Source organism: Terrapene carolina, unplaced genomic scaffold, assembly GCF_002925995.2.
Source record: "Terrapene carolina triunguis isolate 2854851 unplaced genomic scaffold, T_m_triunguis-2.0 Scaffold21, whole genome shotgun sequence".
NCBI classification, from domain to species: domain Eukaryota; kingdom Metazoa; phylum Chordata; order Testudines; family Emydidae; genus Terrapene; species Terrapene triunguis.
In genome coordinates this window covers 38543724-38561344 of record NW_020664372.1, presented here as the reverse complement: position 1 = coordinate 38561344, position 17621 = coordinate 38543724, and the positions used below count along the sequence as shown (strand labels likewise).

Below are 17621 nucleotides of genomic sequence, written 5' to 3'. Positions count from 1 at the left end.
TTTGTTAATGATTAAATTAAGAAATCAAATACAAAATATCCAGAACACACTATGCAAAAATAATGGATTAACAAAACCTACTGAACTGGGCTGCTCAGTCACTGCTTCTTGATGCATCATATACCTACTGCCCCAATTCAGAATCGATACATTGCCCAATTTGTAAGCCTTTTGTGGTAGGGACCTTTTCAAACAAATACTTTTCATTCCAGGACATGAATGTGAGAGAAGCATAATAAAATATTAAATACCACAAAGGACAAGGCAAAAAAGGAAGAGTCAAAGGTCAGAATGTCAGCTCAGATTTTCAACCTTATCTCTGGATTCCTTTAAGTAAATGTAATTAATAAGCTTTTATAATGGCTACAATCAACAAGATTTACTAATTGTGGCATTAAATACCATGCTTCTGATACTGTGACAGTACAGATCCAGGAGGCTGGTTTCAGTATCAGTTAAGTCTACATGCTTAGTAGATGGAACAACAATGCCTTAATTCAGAAATAACTAGAACCTATTTAGATGGTAAATTCCATGGGACAAAGGCTGCGACTTGTGCATTTTCTAGCACAAGCACTCAGTTGGCATTTAGACTGGAGTATTAAATACTCGTGGATATTACAGAAATGATGCACTTGGATTTTGGTAAGTAAAGAGCATAAGCCATCTAACTCCTGAAGCAGCATAGATGTTGCCAAGAGAAAAAGGTTGCTTACCCCACTTTCCCACACACGTCACCACTTCCGCAGCCCTTTAGAGCAATGGAATACTACCAGTACTGAACTACTAAAATGAGACATCAGCTTGTGTTTTAATCTTCAAACACACAAAAAAATCCTTGTTAATATGAAGCAAAACTCCAATATAAATCCCCTTTAGCATACAAAATGTAATTTCTTCCATTGTTTAAGATGACAGCTTAATATTATTTTTAAATCTATTGTTCACAGTAGACATCTGCAAATTCTGAAATGAAGCACTTTCATCAAACAAATTAGATCGGCGATAGTTAAGACTGAAAGATTTAGAGGGGTGGGAAACATGAAAGGGAAGAAATTTTTTTCTGTAACTCTTTTTTTAAGAAGGGATACAATCACAAACCTCCTCACTTTTCTGTAAAACCCATTCAGCATACTTCCACACTAGTTCTTGGTCTGAGCAGAAGGTAAGGAAGTCTACTATATATTCATAGAGGTCCGAACGTGTAGAATCTTGAACGTCTCCATTAACTATTTTCACCCATAACTGAAACAGAAAAAGTGTATAAGAATTAAACTTCTTAGGAGTTTGCCTTTAATATACTTAAAATCTTATACCAAGTCTACTGCTCAATTAAAAAATTACAGCAACATTATTACAATTGTACATCTTTCCCTGGTTGTTGGTTCCTATCGAGTTCAGTGCATGCACATGCACACACACACTCTCTCTCTCTCTCTCTCTCTCTCTCATATCCCTTATCCTAGTCCCTAATGGTTAGAGATTAGCTTAAATCCTGAAGCACGGAGGTTTAATATTCCTTTAAAATTTGTTAGCATTAACTCTGGATATCCCTTTTTGAATGTTGGCCTCAGTTCTTGGCCTCAGTGACTTGCACAGTCTAATTATATGCAAGGAAATATTTTTTTTCACAGTATCAGTTTGGAATTTGCTCTCTTTGCTCTAAAGTTACATTCAGCTTCTGGTTTCTACTTGAATCCTGCTCTTAATATTTTAGCACAGGTTCAAAATAACTTAGACAGCAATTTAGTAAAACGCAACCTTATTTTCTTTAATGCTCATTTTGTTCCTAAATGCAGAACTTGCCGAAGTGTATTAGTTTGCCTAGCAGCTGCAATCAACTTACCACATTTACAGGAGTTCATACAAGTTTGTCAGAACCAGGCTAAGTAGCTGGCAGACACTATTTCATGGGAATCGGGGTGCTGGAATAATTTTTATAGTGGGGGTGCTAAGAGCCATTGAACCAAACTGTAAACCATGTACACCTCTACTCCGATATAACACGACCCGATATAACATGAATTCGTAAAGCAGCGCTCCGGGGGGGCGGGGGTGCATGCTCCGGAGGATCAAAGCAAGTTCAATATAACGCGGTTTCACCTATAACACGGTAAGATTTTTTGGCTCCTGAGGACAGCGTTATATTGGGGTAGAGATGTATATAATGGCAATCACTTCAAGCCAGGGGGTGTGGCAGCACCCCCAGTTCCAGCACCTATCAGGTGCATTACTGGGTTAAGAAGTTATATGCTGAATGATTTTGCTCATCCTACACCACCTCATTTCTGCACCAAGGACCTGACCAGTCTTACCATTAACTTTAATGGGCATTGATTGAGACCCTGAAGAAGGGATTAAACCCTTATAGGAAATACCAGAACATAGGAAAAAACTTCTTAAATGAATAAATATGGTTGTGAAATATTGGAACAGTTTTTGTTGATGCACAATTAAACACCACAGCATATCCAGAGGCTGCTTTTCCGCCCAGGATCACTCAGGTGACTACCTGCCTCATTTACTTAGTCAAATATATGTAAGTCAAAGTTTATTTAAATCTAGGAAACAACCATATTCCAAGAAAACAGAAAAACACAAGCTACTTAAGACATCTTTACAATCTACTGAAGGGACTATCTTCTAAAGAAATTACCAAGATAGTTCTTCAGTATGAGAGGTTCCTGTCAGAGACTGAGAACATTTTAATGCTTCTAGCTGAAGATGCACGGATATGATCACAACAGTAACTAGGGTAAGTACACACCCACTTGGGATTTTTATGTCCATTAAAACCCATCATAATTCTGGCTAAGAATTAAGGTATAAAAGTTTATCTTGAAAATAATTTTTTTAATAATCACTTATGTGACTTTGTATTTCTCTAACATTTTAACCAGTCTGAGGAATTAGGTTTTAAGAGAAAGTTCATCCTGCTGTGGATATATGCCAAATTTTGAAATTAGAAATTACTTAGACACATTTCCAGGGTGGTTTATGAAGGAACTAACAAAAGCTTTATTATACCATTTTGATTAAATACTGATTTGTCATTCTAACCTGAAGTGCTGCAGCATCTTGACCATTGTAGTGATACAGGAGTCCAAGTGCAAAATACCTGTATTTTAAAAAATGTATGAACATTTAAGTTCTTAGATCCTCTTCATCAGTTTAAATATGGTACAAATTGCAAAGGATAAAGAGCAGTGGTTTACTGTCTTCATACATGTCATGCTTTCCTTCATTTTAGAATTCACCTATCCACAAAGTTCTATATTAAGTATCAGTGGAGCAATTCTAATTCATTAACAGCTGCTGGTCAACCAAAATCTCTTTTTTACACTATAGTATTTATAAAACTCTACCTCCTCTTTAAAAAAAATCTGATGTTCTTTACTGCAATGTAGATTAGTGTCAAGACACAGCAATATGCAGTTCAGAACAAGAGTCTCCCATGTTATAAAATGTGTTCTACTATAGTATGGCTCTCCATTGTTTCCATTATAATGCCTATTTCCGTGGGTTTAAAATTCTGCCTTTCATATTTATTCCAACTAAAATTAGTCATGTAAAGTCTTTGTCATCAAGTGGATTTGTTGGACAACTGAAACAGTAAAACACTTAAATCCAATGAAAATCACAACTGAGACTTCCAGTCCAGCCTATCCTATGCTATACTATTGTGTAATATATTTTTGGATGTCTGAGAGGGGAAAAAAATAGAGAAAGGTGCAGACACATTGCTTAAAGTTAGTTTTCACACTTTTTATGTGTACATTTACTGTATACAGTTTTCTGAACAGTGCTGAATGTCAAGCACTTGATTCTCTACTTTTTTATTCTCTTCTGGGTCCTCCCCCTTCTAAGGTATTCCAAAATAAACCCCTTTGGGGCTCTCATAACTTCTTCCTTTCTCAATTCAGTGGAAGCACCAGCAGGAAAACCAATATCAGATTTCAGAATTCAAACATGAAGTTTCTGACCAGTGAATAAACTAGTAGTTTTAAAGTTAACTACTAAATAATGTAACTATAGATTTAATTAGAATTCAACTTAAAAGTAGTTCTGTTCACGTACTAAGGTGTCTTTTCTCCCAGCGCAAGACATCTCAACAACAAAGAAACAGTTTATTCTTATCATTCCACTTTTAATTGTCACACTGTCTCTCAGATCACAAAGGGTCATACCAGTCACTCTATCATTTGTTCAATACTGTACAAGTCATTTAGTTTTAACTACTACTTAGGCCTGGTCTACACTAACCCCCCAAGTCGAAGTAAGGTACGCAACTTCAGCTACGTGAATAAGGTAGCTGAAGTCGACATACCTTACTTCGAACTTACCGCGGTTCAGACGTGGTCCACACGCGGCAGGCAGGCTCCCCGTCGACTCCGCGGTACTCCTCTCGCCGAGCTGGAGTACCGCAGTCGACGGCGAGCACTTCCTGGTTCGACTTATCGCGTCCAGACCAGACGCGATAAGTCGAACCCGGAAGTTCGATCCCCAGCCGCCGAACTAGCGGCTGGGTGTAGACCAGCCCTTAGGGTTGCCAGGTGTCCGGTTTTCAACCGGAACGCCCGTTCGAAAAGAGGCACTGCTGACCTGGGGCTAAGGCAGGCTCCCTGCCTGCCCTAGTTCCGTGCGGCCCCCGGAAGCAGCCACCAGGTCCCTAGAGGCTGCAAAGACCTGGCGGCCGCTTCCTGAGCGCCTCGGTAAGCGATGCTGGGAACCTGGACCCCCCACACACACCCTAACCCCCTGGCCCAGCCTGGAGCCCCCTTCTGCACCCCAACCCTCTGCCCCAGTCCGGTGGAAGTGAGTGAGGGTGGGGAAGAGTGAGCGACGGAAGGCGGGAGGAATGGAGCGAGCAGGGGCAGGGCCTTGAAGAAGGGAAAGGGGTGTTCGCTTGTGTTATTAGAAAGTTGGCAACCCTACTACTACTACTACTACTACAACAACAAAGTATCAAATAACAGCCGAGGTCCTTTAAGCCTAGAAACACCTAGGGATCCGGCAATTGAACAGTTTCCTAACCTCAAGGGGAATATTTCCCCCCCAAAGTTTTCATTTTCAAGCTCGTTAATTATGAAAAGAAGTTCAAGTTGCCTGAACCAGCATAAAACTGCTGGCTTGCAAGCTCCCTACACACAGCTCTGTCAATGCACCTCAAGTTTGAGCTTCAACTCCACCCAGACATTCCAGTCCATCTCTTAAAACAAATAGTCAAGTATGCTGTTTTGCCATTTGTGCATACACCAACACCACAAACTAAAGTGAGCCTCGTCTGACTGGGACATCTAGAGAAATGGATTCAAATCCTTAAGTGACTGGTAAATGTACAGACCAAAAACAAAACATTTCTCCCACTCCCACCCCAGAGTTGGTGATCTAATGAAATGTCTCACTTTTTGTGTTTCTCCAGCCAGGCAGCACTGTCTGTTAGAAGACAGAAATTCTCCGAGACCAGTAGATCCAGAAGGCTTTCATGATTAGCCTCTGCATACAGCTTGAGCAAAGCTGTATCAATGTCTTCCTTGTAGCCATTTGCAACTTCAGTGCTGCGGACTTCATTCAAATAACTCATGAGGAATCGTTTGCACTTAGTCATCTTCTCCTGGTCCCCTTGGGTCAGCTGGTTTAAATCAGCATACTCGTGAAGAGGCGGATGAGATCGTATGAATGAAGAGGAAGTAGGCAACAGGAAGGGGTAGAGAGAGATCAGTTCCCGGACATCCAGCTGGCCGCTTCTGCAATTACAGTGTCAAACTAAATGAAGCAAAAAAGAAAGAAAAAGTATACATAGGCACACACAAAAGCCATACTGAGGTAGTCTGCACATAGGCTTTTCAGTACAAAGACGCCATTTAAACTGTCTATTTTTGAAAGTTATTTTTATTAATCTTACTATTAGAGACATTTCCCCCAGAACAAATGAGGGGATTTTTCTAATTCTACGGGAGAACTCTTGTGTCATTCGATGTATGTGTCCCAGGGCATGAGAACTTCATGATTCAAAGGGACTAGTCAGGGGACGATCAGCTTTTCACTTCTTGGAGACTGGTATGAATCCATCTCAGGTAAGTACTGACAAATTAACATCCGACAGCTGTGGCCACTGTGAAATTAGTTGGTGGCCCCAGTCCAGCTCTTAGGGGACTACTATTTTATATTATTTGTGCTGGTCTCTGGATGCATTCAACTATCCTCTCACACAGGGCTGAGGCACAATGAAACCACCAGTACAGTATGTGTTCTGTAGATAAAGGTGACTTGTCCAATGGACAGTCCACCTGGCACCTTTCACCAGCAACTAAATTTGCTCTTCTTTAAAAAGACAGAGAACCTCAGGGAGACCTCTATGCTTTAAAAGAAATTTTGTATGTGGAATGGAGAGGGTGGTTGCCAACATATGGTAAAGAGTCAAGAAAATAAAAGATTGATTAAATGAACAGCTATTTATAGATACACAACTATATGTTGTGTACGGCAGACTAAGTACAGACCTCTAGAGTGTTAAAACCCACCTGAGTTACAATGAATGAATTACCAATGTTGAAAGAGTGCTGCCTGTGCTAACAGAAGCCTTGTTTTTCTTCGAGATGCTCCTTCAGACAAGGCTGAAAATATTCCTGAAGGATATTTTGAGAGTAAAAAGTTTGTCTAGGAGAAGAAGTTACTGCATATGTTCAGATTTGTAGAGCACCTCAGGATGTCTAAAACATCTGTCTGACTTATACTGTTAAGGTTTCAATGCCTGGGACAGCAGTCAGATTTGGACACAAGTTTAAACAAAGCTAATATTCACAGAGCAGATCCAGAAAGAACAGAAAAGTCTCTCAGAAGACTGCACTAAGTTTTGAGGACCCAACTGAAGTAAATTAGAGCTGCAACCGTACTGATGGGATGACTGGACCTTTTTTGTTTTGGTTTCCACACTTCCAGACACTCTACTGGACAGAACAGAAATACTGTAAACCTTCAGAAATGGAAGCAGAATGCTCAGAAAGAACAGGGGCTGCTAAGTCTCATCCTAAATTACTTCTCCCATCTTTTATCTTGTGAAGTAATGGAAGAAGTGTATTTATGTTTGAAGTACAGCGATCCGATACAATTTCTGAAAACCTCAGCCATAACCTCATCCCCACCTCGGCCTCTTTTACTCCAGGGGAATCATGCACCAAAAAATTAAAAATTCTGCAAAATTCTGCATATTTTGTCAAAACACCGCAATATAAATCACACCAGTTTCAATTATTTTGGTAATTTATTTCAAAATACCTGTCAGCAACTATGTCTGTAACAATGCAGACAACAAAAAAGATTCAGGAAATATTTTTTGACAAATAGATTCCTTGCTAGGCATACTAGGCATATTAACACGGAACTCTGAGGAGTAATAATTCATTTAAACTAGGGCTGCTGATTAATCACAGTTAACACAGATGATTAACTCAAAATTTAATTAAAATTAAAAAAATTAATTGCAATTTTAATCACACTATTAAATAGAATACCTGTTGAAATTAAATATTTTTGGATGTCTATATTTTCAAATATATTGATTCAATTGCAACAAAATACAAAGTGTACAGTGCTCACTATATTTTTTATTACAAATATCTGCACTGTAAAAATGACAAAAGAAATAGTATTTTTCAGTTCACCGCATACAAGTACTGTAGTGCAATCTCTTTATTGTGAAAGTGCAACTTACAAATGTAGCTTTTATTTTTTTTTGGTTACAAAACTGCACTCAAAAACAAAACAATGTCAAACTTTAGAGCCTACAAGTCCACTCAGTCCTACTCCTTGTTCAGCCAATCGCTAAAACAAACAAGTTCATTTACATTTATGGGAGATAATGCTGCCCGCTTATTTATGTCACCTGAAAGTGAGTACAGGCGTTCGCATGGCACTGTTGTAGCTGGCACTGCAAGATATTTACATGCCAGACATGCTAAACATTTATATGCCCCTTCATGTTTCAACCACCATTCCAGAGGACATGCTTCCATGCTGATGACACTCATTAAAAATTAATCCATTAATTAATTTTGTGATTGAACTCATTGGGGGAGAATTGTATGTCTCTGGCTCTGTTTTACCCGCATTCTCCCATATATTTCATGTTCTAGCAGTTTCAGATGATGACCCAAAACACGTTTGTTTTAAGAACACTTTCATAGCAGATTTGACAAAATGCAAAGAAGGCAAAGAGATTTCTAAAAATAGCTAAAGCACTCAACCCAAGGTTTAAGAATCTGAAGTGCATCCAAAATCTGAGAGAGACGAGGTGTGGAGCATGCTTTCAGAAGTCTTAAAAGAGCAACACTCAGATGCAGAAAATACAGAACCTGAACCATCAAAAAAGAAAATCAACCTTCTGCTGGTGGCATTTGACTCAGACGATGGAAGTGAACATGCATCGGTCCGCTCTGCTTTGGATCGTTATTGAGTAAAACCAGTCATCAGCATGGACGCATATCCTCTGGAACGGTGGTAAATTGAATTACTTGTATTAGGTGAATTAAAAAATACAATTTCTCTCTTTTTTTTACAGTGCAAATATTTGTAATAAATAAATATAAAGTGAGCACTGTACACTTGTATTGTGTAGTAATTGAAATTAATATATTTGAAAATGTAGAGAATATCCAAAAATATTTAAATACTGTAAATGGTATTCTATTATTAACAGTGCGATTAATCACAATTTTTTTAACAGTGCGATTAATCACGATTGATTTTTTTAATCTCTTGATTGCCCTAATAAAAATAGATAATATGCATATCTAGCTTTTCCCGAAGGCCTACCATTCGCTAGATCTGTGAAGACCTTACTGCTTAAGACTCCCTCTTCAGAGTCTCTCTCTCACACTCAGCCTAGCTCCCTAGACAGTTTCTGTCAATCAACCCCGTTCTCGCTCTTCGAGTCTAACTCTTGAATGTTTGATTTCTAGCTTCCCAGCTTTGGCAAAATAAGGTTTGCAACCTATGAGAGACTGGACATTGCATTCTTGAAGCTAACAGCTTGAGCCATTTACTGTCTTTCAAGTGCATGTTGGGGTGTCAGATCTATTGGGTGACTGTCTTGTTTGCTCTTCCCACAACCCCCTATTAAGTTAGATCAGTACATTCATACTGGAAATTCTAAGAACTCTATAATTACACAGTGTTTTGACCTCACTAAGTCACTTACAATATTACATATTATTCATAGATTAATACACAGCAGCTCTACAACCATCACAGTGGGAATGCATAAAGCAAGCCCTTCAACCACCAGTGTCTATCCCCAGTCACCTGGAATCTGCTTCTGTAATGAAGTACTTTGATAGCTTTCCATTTTTGTGACTGGCAAACAGATCAACTGCTGGGAAGCCATACTTCCATGAGATGAGTTTGAAGATGTCCAGATTCAGACATGAGTTGTTGATGGTGCATCTGCTGAGTCAGTCTGCCTTCTCGTTTAGTTCTCACTTTCTATTACTCTTATGGAACTAGTTTCTCCTCAGTCCATTCCATTACTTCCAACACTTCCAAGCATAAGATCCACCTCTGAGTTCTCCCTTGGTTGCTGAGGTTTGCTAGCATGCCGCTGCTGTCCGACTGGACCAGAATAGAACATGATTCACGAGGTGGCTCTGGAACCTTCACAGGACAAGCTTCACCACTCACTTCCACAAGGCTGATGCTCTCATTCCTATCAATGGAGCTCCATGTGCCCTGCAGTGTTCTGGGACCCAGATGTGCTCTTCATCCCAATAGGCTGGCATCCTTCAGGAGTACCAGAGGGACCATAGAGCAGACGCAAAGACCACTGACAGTGGACCCTCCCTGGGATTGTGAAACATCTGAGACTCCAGTAACTGGACTGGAACCAGCACCCACTCTTGCATGCATAATGGTGTGCAGTTCCAAACCTTCAGCAGAAATTTCTGGCAACTTGATGTGGAATTATGACCATCGCATAAGAAACCAGAAGGCCCCACTCCATCCCTACTTCATCCAATCACCCAATCTGGCAATCCTATTAAACACTAGATGGGTTTGACTGAAATCATGCCTTTTGGATATAAAAGCAATACAGTCCTCCTTCTGAGGGAACCAGTTCTTAGGGGTATTGTTGAGAGACACCATCCTTCTGAGGAGTGGAATATTCTGTCTCCTAGATTCAAATCAGGACAGATGCACAGTCTTTTGGTACCATAGCAAAGTCCATACATTGCAATCACCTCTGCTTTTGACCCGTGATACATGGTTTTCCCATGACTTACCTGCCATCTTCCTTTTGGTACTTCTGTGATGTGGATGAACAAAAGGAGCTTTTCTCCCTGTTGTTGGGCTTGTAGTGCCTTTGAGGTACTGTATGGAGATGGGAGGGTCTGCTTTGGTTTGGATGCTCCTTTTGCATCTATCTTATCCAATTTTTTCTCCAGAGAGGGGAAAGCCTATGAATTTGGATGAGCACAGGGTTTGTCTGGTGTGAGCAACTGCAGTCCAGGATCAGATGTGGCACCTAGCTGAGAATCATATTGTCCACTGAGGTGTCTGAAATGAAAGGTGTTGCTAGGGATATTTTTGTAAGGGCAGAACTGAAGTCAGGATGGGCCTTGTCATCCAAAACTTGTAGGTCATCTAGCCAAGAGACCATAGCTCTCATAAAACAGATAGTGGCTAGGGATGCTCGGAGCACCCAACTAAGGCTCAAAGTCCTTACTAAAGGTGACCTCCATCTTTCTTCCAGTTGTCTCTTTGGGAGAGAAACCCCTTTCAATGTGACCATCATATCCTTTGCTATGATGCCATCACAGCATCTACTTTCAGTATTTCTTAATGGCATTTTTTGGCTCTTGAATCTTATGGTACCTAAGTGCATGCCTGCTCATATGCTTTCCCTTGTCAGGGCATTCCCATTCATCCCTGATTATGTCTTCAAAAGAAGGGGGAAGCGAATTCCTGTCTCAGGATGGGATTTGGCAGGTATTTGAACTTAGTCTTCCTATCTACTGCCACATTTGGTTAGATCTATATGGAAGATGCCATTTTCCTGCAGTATCAAATTTATCAGGGGATAACATTTTCCTCCCCTTGCCCTGCTGAGATACCAAATCAGAAAGCTTTCCCTCCTCCTGAGTAGTGGAGGTGGGGTCTGAGTAAGAATAGGAAACTTTTAGATATTTTACACTCATTCTCTTTTGTGTTTCCTGGAAGGGGGGCAGCGCCTCTTTCCCCCCGTTTTGCAGGAGTAACTCCATGCCTGTGGCCAAGGTGAGGTAACTCTGCAGCCCTTTTTATCAAGACACCTGATAAGAGGTTGAGCCCTTTAGATACATAGAATCATAGATTATTAGGGTTGGAAGAGACCTCAGGAGGTCATCTAGTCCAATCTCCTGCTCAAAGCAGGACCAACCCCAACTAAATCATCCCAGCCAGGGCTTTGTCAAGCCAGGCCTTAAAAACCGTTAAGGATGGAGATTCCATCACCTCCCTAGGTAACCCATTCCAGTGCTTCACCACTCTCCTAGTGAAATAGTGTTTCCTAATATCCAACCTAGACCTCCTCCCCCACTGCAACTTGAGACCATTGCTTCTTGTTCTGTCATCTGCCACCGAGGACAGCCGAGCTCCATCCTCTTTGGAACCCCCCTTCAGGTAGTTGAAGGTTGCTATCAAATCCCCCCCCACTCTTCTTTTCTGCAGAAGAAATAACCCCAGTTCCCTCAGCCTCTCCTTGTAAGTCATGTGCCTCCGCCCCCTAATCATTTTCGTTGCCCTCCGCTGGACTCTCTCCAATTTGTCCACATCACTTCTGTAGTGGGGGGACCAAACTGGACAAAATACTCCAGGTGTGGCCTCACTGGTGCCGAATAGAGGGGAATAATCACTTCCCTCGATTTGCTGGCAATGCTCCTACTAATACAGCCTAATATGCCATTGGCCTTCTTGGCAACAAGGGCACAATGCTGACTCACGTCCAGCTTCTCATCCACTGTAATCCCCAGGTCCTTTTCTGCAGAACTGCTGCTTAGCCAGTTGGTCCCCAGCCTGTATCGGTGCATGGGATTCTTCCTTCTTAAGTGCAGGATTCTGCACTTGTCCTTGTTGAACCTCATCAGATCTCTTTTGGCCTAATCCTTCAATTTGTCTAGGTCACTCTGTATCCTATCCCTACCCTCCAGCGTATCTACCTCTCTCCCCAGCTTAGTGTCATCTGCGAACTTGCTGAGGGTGCAATTCATCCCATCATTCAGATCATTAATAAAGATGTTGAACAAAACCGGCCCCAGGACCAACCCCTGGGGCGCTCCGCTTGATACTGGCTGCCAACTAGACATCGAGCCGTTGATCACTACCCGTTGAGCCCAACAATCTAGCCAGCTTTCTATTCATTTTATAGTCCATTCATCCAATCCATACTACTTTAACTTGCTGGCAATACTGTGGAAAACTGTATCAAAAGCTTTGCTAAAGTCAAGATATATCACATCCACCACTTTCCCCATATCCACAGAGCTAGTTATCTCATCATAGAGGGCAATCAGGTTGGTCAGGCATGATTTGCCCTTTGTGAATCCAAGCTGACTGTTCCTGATCACCTTCCTCTCCTCCAAGTGCTTCAAAACTGATTCCTTGAGGAACTGCTACATGATTTTGCCAGGGACAACCGTGAGGCTGACCGGTCTGTAGTTCCCCAGGTTCTCTTTCTTCCCTTTTTTAAATATGGGCAATATATTTGCCTTTTTCCAATGTCTTCCCCTTCTGGCTCCTAGTCTCACTGTTTATGGGAATCTCCTCACAAGAATCCTTCAATTAATCTTCGGGAGAAAAGAACTATTTAGCAGCCCTGCTTTCTTTCCTCGCAAGTTGCTGACAACAGTCTTCATACTGGGAGTACTTGGGATCTCTTCTGGCCAGGGACTTCCCATATGAGCTGGCCTGATGGAGTTCTCCTTGTCCTTAGACTCTCTCCCTGAAGTGCTCAGCAACTCCTAGCTGAGCTTTTCTGCATAGCGCCTCTGGGGAGAGGGTGTCCCGACATGCTGGTCTAAGTCTGAATCCTGAGCCCAGCACAGCAAAGATTGGGTGACTGAACAGTCAGGATATAATTTGCACTCTGTAGAGCCTATAAATGCCACTTCACGTACAGAGCACTGCTCTGATTCAGGAGCAAAGTAAGCCATCTGTTCTGGCATTTATTTTCCTCAGGAGATTTCTCTATTTCACTCTGTTTCTTTATCCTTCCCTGCTAAATGTTCACTACTCCCCATACATCACAAAACTCTAGGAACATTGGGCGGCACCTTGGGAAATTTCTTTCCCATTTATTTCCTTTTTTGTGATAGCATTTATCACAATTCTATTCTCCTTGGCATGGGTTCATTAGCCAAGGGACAACATTTAATTTTTTTTATCTACAGTTATAGGGCAGTTAGCATTCTATACATAACTCACTGGTTGGCATTAAGGTTTTACAAATCATATTTCAGGAGTTTCTATACAGCTTTGGAATGATTTCTGGTGCGAAGCCAAATAAGGGGTGGGGACAGCCAGGACTTCATTGCAACAGTGAAAAGTCTCCAGAATTACAAAGAGGGGAACAGCCTATGCGTCTCAGAAATGTAGGAGACACTGACAGCAGAAACAAAAAACAGCCAATAGGGTGAGCAGCATCATTTTTAACCACACTTATGGAATGAGAACAGAGCAACAAGATTGTCAGCAGCCATTTTGTTTCCAAGTCACAGTAAAGTCAGGAAGAGTTGTAGAGATTTTTAAAAACGGCAAGTAGATCTTGTGGAAGACACCCAACACTGTTTAAGAAGGCAAATCTGAATATAAAGAAGAGCTTAATAGAAAAATTGACAGTGCAGTTGTGTATCACCAGTATATAACTTGCAACTGATTTTACCTTAATGCAGAAATGTTACTGCTTCCTAATTATTCAATTGAAGAGCACTAATACATCTCCCCTTCCACTCCCTCCTACCCAACAATTTAAATATTTTAAGTGGACACTGTGCCATATTTTGCAGTTTTAATAGATTTAAGAAAGCAGAACAAAAGCTACATCAGACCCTGATCTTGGAAGCTGATCTGCATGGGCATGAAATCAGTGGGTCTCCACATGGGCACAGTGGAGATTAGATTACAGGATCAGGGCCCTAGTACTTTATGTCAATTACAGTTATGGCACAAAAATATGAACTTAACACATTATGGGTTACCCTTCATCCAATCATAAAGCTGTTCCAAAATTATTTTGGTCCTCTTCCACTATTGCCATTTCTACCACAGCAGTATTACACTTGCATCATAAAATATTCCTATGAAATGCCTTTAAATTCAAGCATGTAACCTTGTTTAAAAACGATTAACATGAGTGTTTTTCATTTTGTCAACACAGAATTACCTGAAGAGTTCTTTTGCTTCTAGGAACTGAAGCTGTGCAAAGTGTATAAAACCTGCTTGCTGCAAGATTCGTTTGTACATTACCTGAAAGATGGGGAAAAAGGTTTGTTAGTGTAAATGACTCCATTCAAAAACAGTCATTACTGCAATAGTTAACTACTTCACAAAGTATTCAATGCATGATATAGAACTATGCTTCTGAATTACTGCACATGATACAAAACCCTCAGCTTATGCATTTAAAATCAGGTTTACTCAATAACACAGATAATTTTGAAAATTCTCCCTACATGAAATTTCTGAATATTTAAAACAATTTTAGTCAAGACTCCTGAACACAAATCCAGATTGACAAATTTAACTGTTCACTGCACCATTTTACATCAGACTCTTAAGATATCATATACCCTGACTTGTCCTGAAAATTTAAAATAGGGCTGTCAAGCGATTAAAAAAAATTAATTGTGATTAATCACGCTGTTAAACAATATACCATTTAAATATTTTTGTATGTTTTCTACATTTTCAAATATATTAATTTCAATTACAACACAGAATATGATGTGTACAGTGCTCACTTTATATTTATTTTTTATTACAAATATTTGCACTGTAAAAATAAATAAGTAGTATTTTTCAATTTACAGTACTTGTATTAGGTGGTGCAATCTCTATCATAAAAGTTGAACTTACAAATGTAGAATTATGAACAAAAATAACTGCATAAAAAAAATCAATGTAAAACTTTAGAGCCTACAAGTCCACTCAGTCCTACGTCAGCCTATTGCTCAGACAAACAAGTTTGGTTACAATTTGCAGGAGATAATGCTGCATGCTTCTTGTTTACAATGTCATATGAAAGTGAGAACAGGTGTTCACATGGCACTACTGTAACCAGCGTTGCAAGATATTTTATGTGCCACATGCACTAAAGATTCATATGTCCCTTCATGCTTCAACCACCATTCCAGAGGACATGCGTCCATGCTGATGACTGGTTCTGCTCGATAACGATCCAAAGCAGAGCGGACCGACCCAAGTTCATTTTAATCGTCTGAGTCAGATGCCACCAGCAGAAGGTTGATTTTCTTTTTGGTGGTTTGAGTTCTGTAGTTTCCGCATCTGAGTGTTGCTCTTTTAAGACTTCTGAAAGCATGCACCACACCTCGTCCCTCTCAGATTTTGGGCGGCACTTCAGATTCTTAAACCTTGGGTTGAGTGCTGTACCTATTTTTAGAAATCTCACATTGGTACCTTCTTTGTTTTGTTAAATCTGATGTGAAAGTGTTTTTAAAACGATCATCTGAAAATGCTATATTAACATGAAATATATGGCAGAATGCGAGTAAAACAGAACAGGAGACATGCAATTCTCCCCCAAGGAGTTCAGTCACAAAATTAATGCATTATTTTTTTAACAAGCATCATTAGCATGTCCTCTGGAATGGTGGTCGAAACATGAAGAGGCATATGAATGTTTAGCATATCTGGCACGTTAATATAGCTTGCAATGCCGGCTACAGAAGTGCCATGCGAACGCCTGTTCTCACTTTCAGGTGACACTGTAAATAAGAAGCAGGCAGCAGTATCTCCCATAAATGTAAACAAACTAGTTTGTCTTAGCAAGAAGTAGGACTGAGTGGACTTGCAGGCTCTAAAATTTTACATTCTTTTGTTTTTGAGTGCAGCTATGTAACCAATAAAAAAAAAAATCTAAATTTGTAAATTACACTTTCACGATAAAGAAATTGCACTACAATACTTGTATGAGGTGAATTGAAAAATACTATTTCTTTTGTTTATTTTTACAGTGCAAATTTGTAATAAAAAATATAAAGTGAGCACTGTACACTTTGTATTCTGTGTTGTAATAGAAATCAATATATTTGAAATGTAGAAAAACATCCCAAAATATTTAATAAATTTCAATTGGTATTCTATTGTTTAACAGTGCGATTAAAAGCAATTAATTTTTTTGAGTTAATCGCATCAGTTAACGGCGATTAATCAACAGCCCTACTTTAAAGGGGGAAGAAAAAAAAAAGGAAAAGTGCATGCAGACAGGTAGGAAGAGCCAGACCTTATAACAACTATAAAGTGCTACAAAACTAAGGGTCTTCTAGTGTTTCTATTATAACTTTCCTTCTGAAGTTTTACTTTCAAGATTTTTATATACTTGGCATACACATTTTCATCAACATAGAAATAGCATTTATTTAAATTAACCCATCCCCACCTATAAAAGCAGAGGTGAAACAGACCAGTATATTTTAAGCTAAATGTTGAGTTAGTTGTCACTAGATAATGATAAAGGTATATGCAATGTTTTAGGTATTCCCTGTATTAACAGAAGTATCCGTATTAATGAAAATACAGAGACAAATACACTGCAATTTGAGAAGTCTGCAGCACACCTGATCACGATGCTGGTTCCTCTTGTTTCCAGGAGGATCTACAGTTATGATAATCTGCCAGCTTCATTGATATAAATTGATTTTTACACACTACTCAAAGCTCTAAACAGTGTTATGAAAGCTGTCAACACACACAGCGCTAACAGCTCCAATTTTCAACTGAAGTACCTAGGAAAATTGTAGTATTCCTCAACAATCTATTGCATGCAGAAAGATACTGCACAAGAATCGGAGGCCTACCACAAGGTGGATTGATTTACAAAGTGATTTTAAGTAACTGACTTTAATCATGATTTAAATCAGCAAACAGGAAACTTTGATTTACATTGATATTAATTGTATTTTGTATATGCAACTTTTCAGTTATTTTCCTAAAGCAAGATTCACTCTCATTGGTTGATATAACCATTAACAGTTGATTTGCAACCAAATTTGGTATTTTTTGCTAACTGAGAGGGTATATGATCCCTATACATTTAAACAGTTTATGCTTAAAACACACGTATTCAAATTCTTAGTTTTTACATTTTTTATGATAAACAATGGTGGATGATGCATTTCTTATTTACTAGGTAATTTTTTTACTCTCAATTTGCGTCACGCGACATTTGAATGGAAACTGGAATTCAGTTAAAATGTATAAAAAAGCATTTTAAAATTAAGTGTGCTAGATACATAAAGTATCAAATTTCAATTTAACACTGCTTTATTAAGCAAAGGCTGTAGATAGCGAATTGATAGCTTGTTTCTGGTCACCGCGGGCCAGATTTTCAAAGGTATCCAAGTGCCTAAAGA

General features: G+C 39.6%; 1 protein-coding gene across 3 annotated transcripts in view; it reads right to left on the bottom strand.

Annotated features, from left to right (window-relative positions):
- Window positions 1-17621, bottom strand: part of TGFBRAP1 (transforming growth factor beta receptor associated protein 1) — a 60697-nt gene that overhangs the window by 6893 nt on the left and 36183 nt on the right. For all 3 annotated transcript variants that reach the window (XM_024204425.2, XM_024204400.2, XM_024204408.2), the window contains exons 5-8: window positions 14414-14496; window positions 5406-5747; window positions 3061-3118; window positions 1102-1245 (exon numbers count right to left, since the gene is read on the bottom strand). In XM_024204425.2, coding sequence (XP_024060193.2) covers window positions 1102-1245; window positions 3061-3118; window positions 5406-5747; window positions 14414-14496 — 627 coding nt within the window. The remainder of the gene's footprint in view (window positions 1-1101; window positions 1246-3060; window positions 3119-5405; window positions 5748-14413; window positions 14497-17621) is intronic.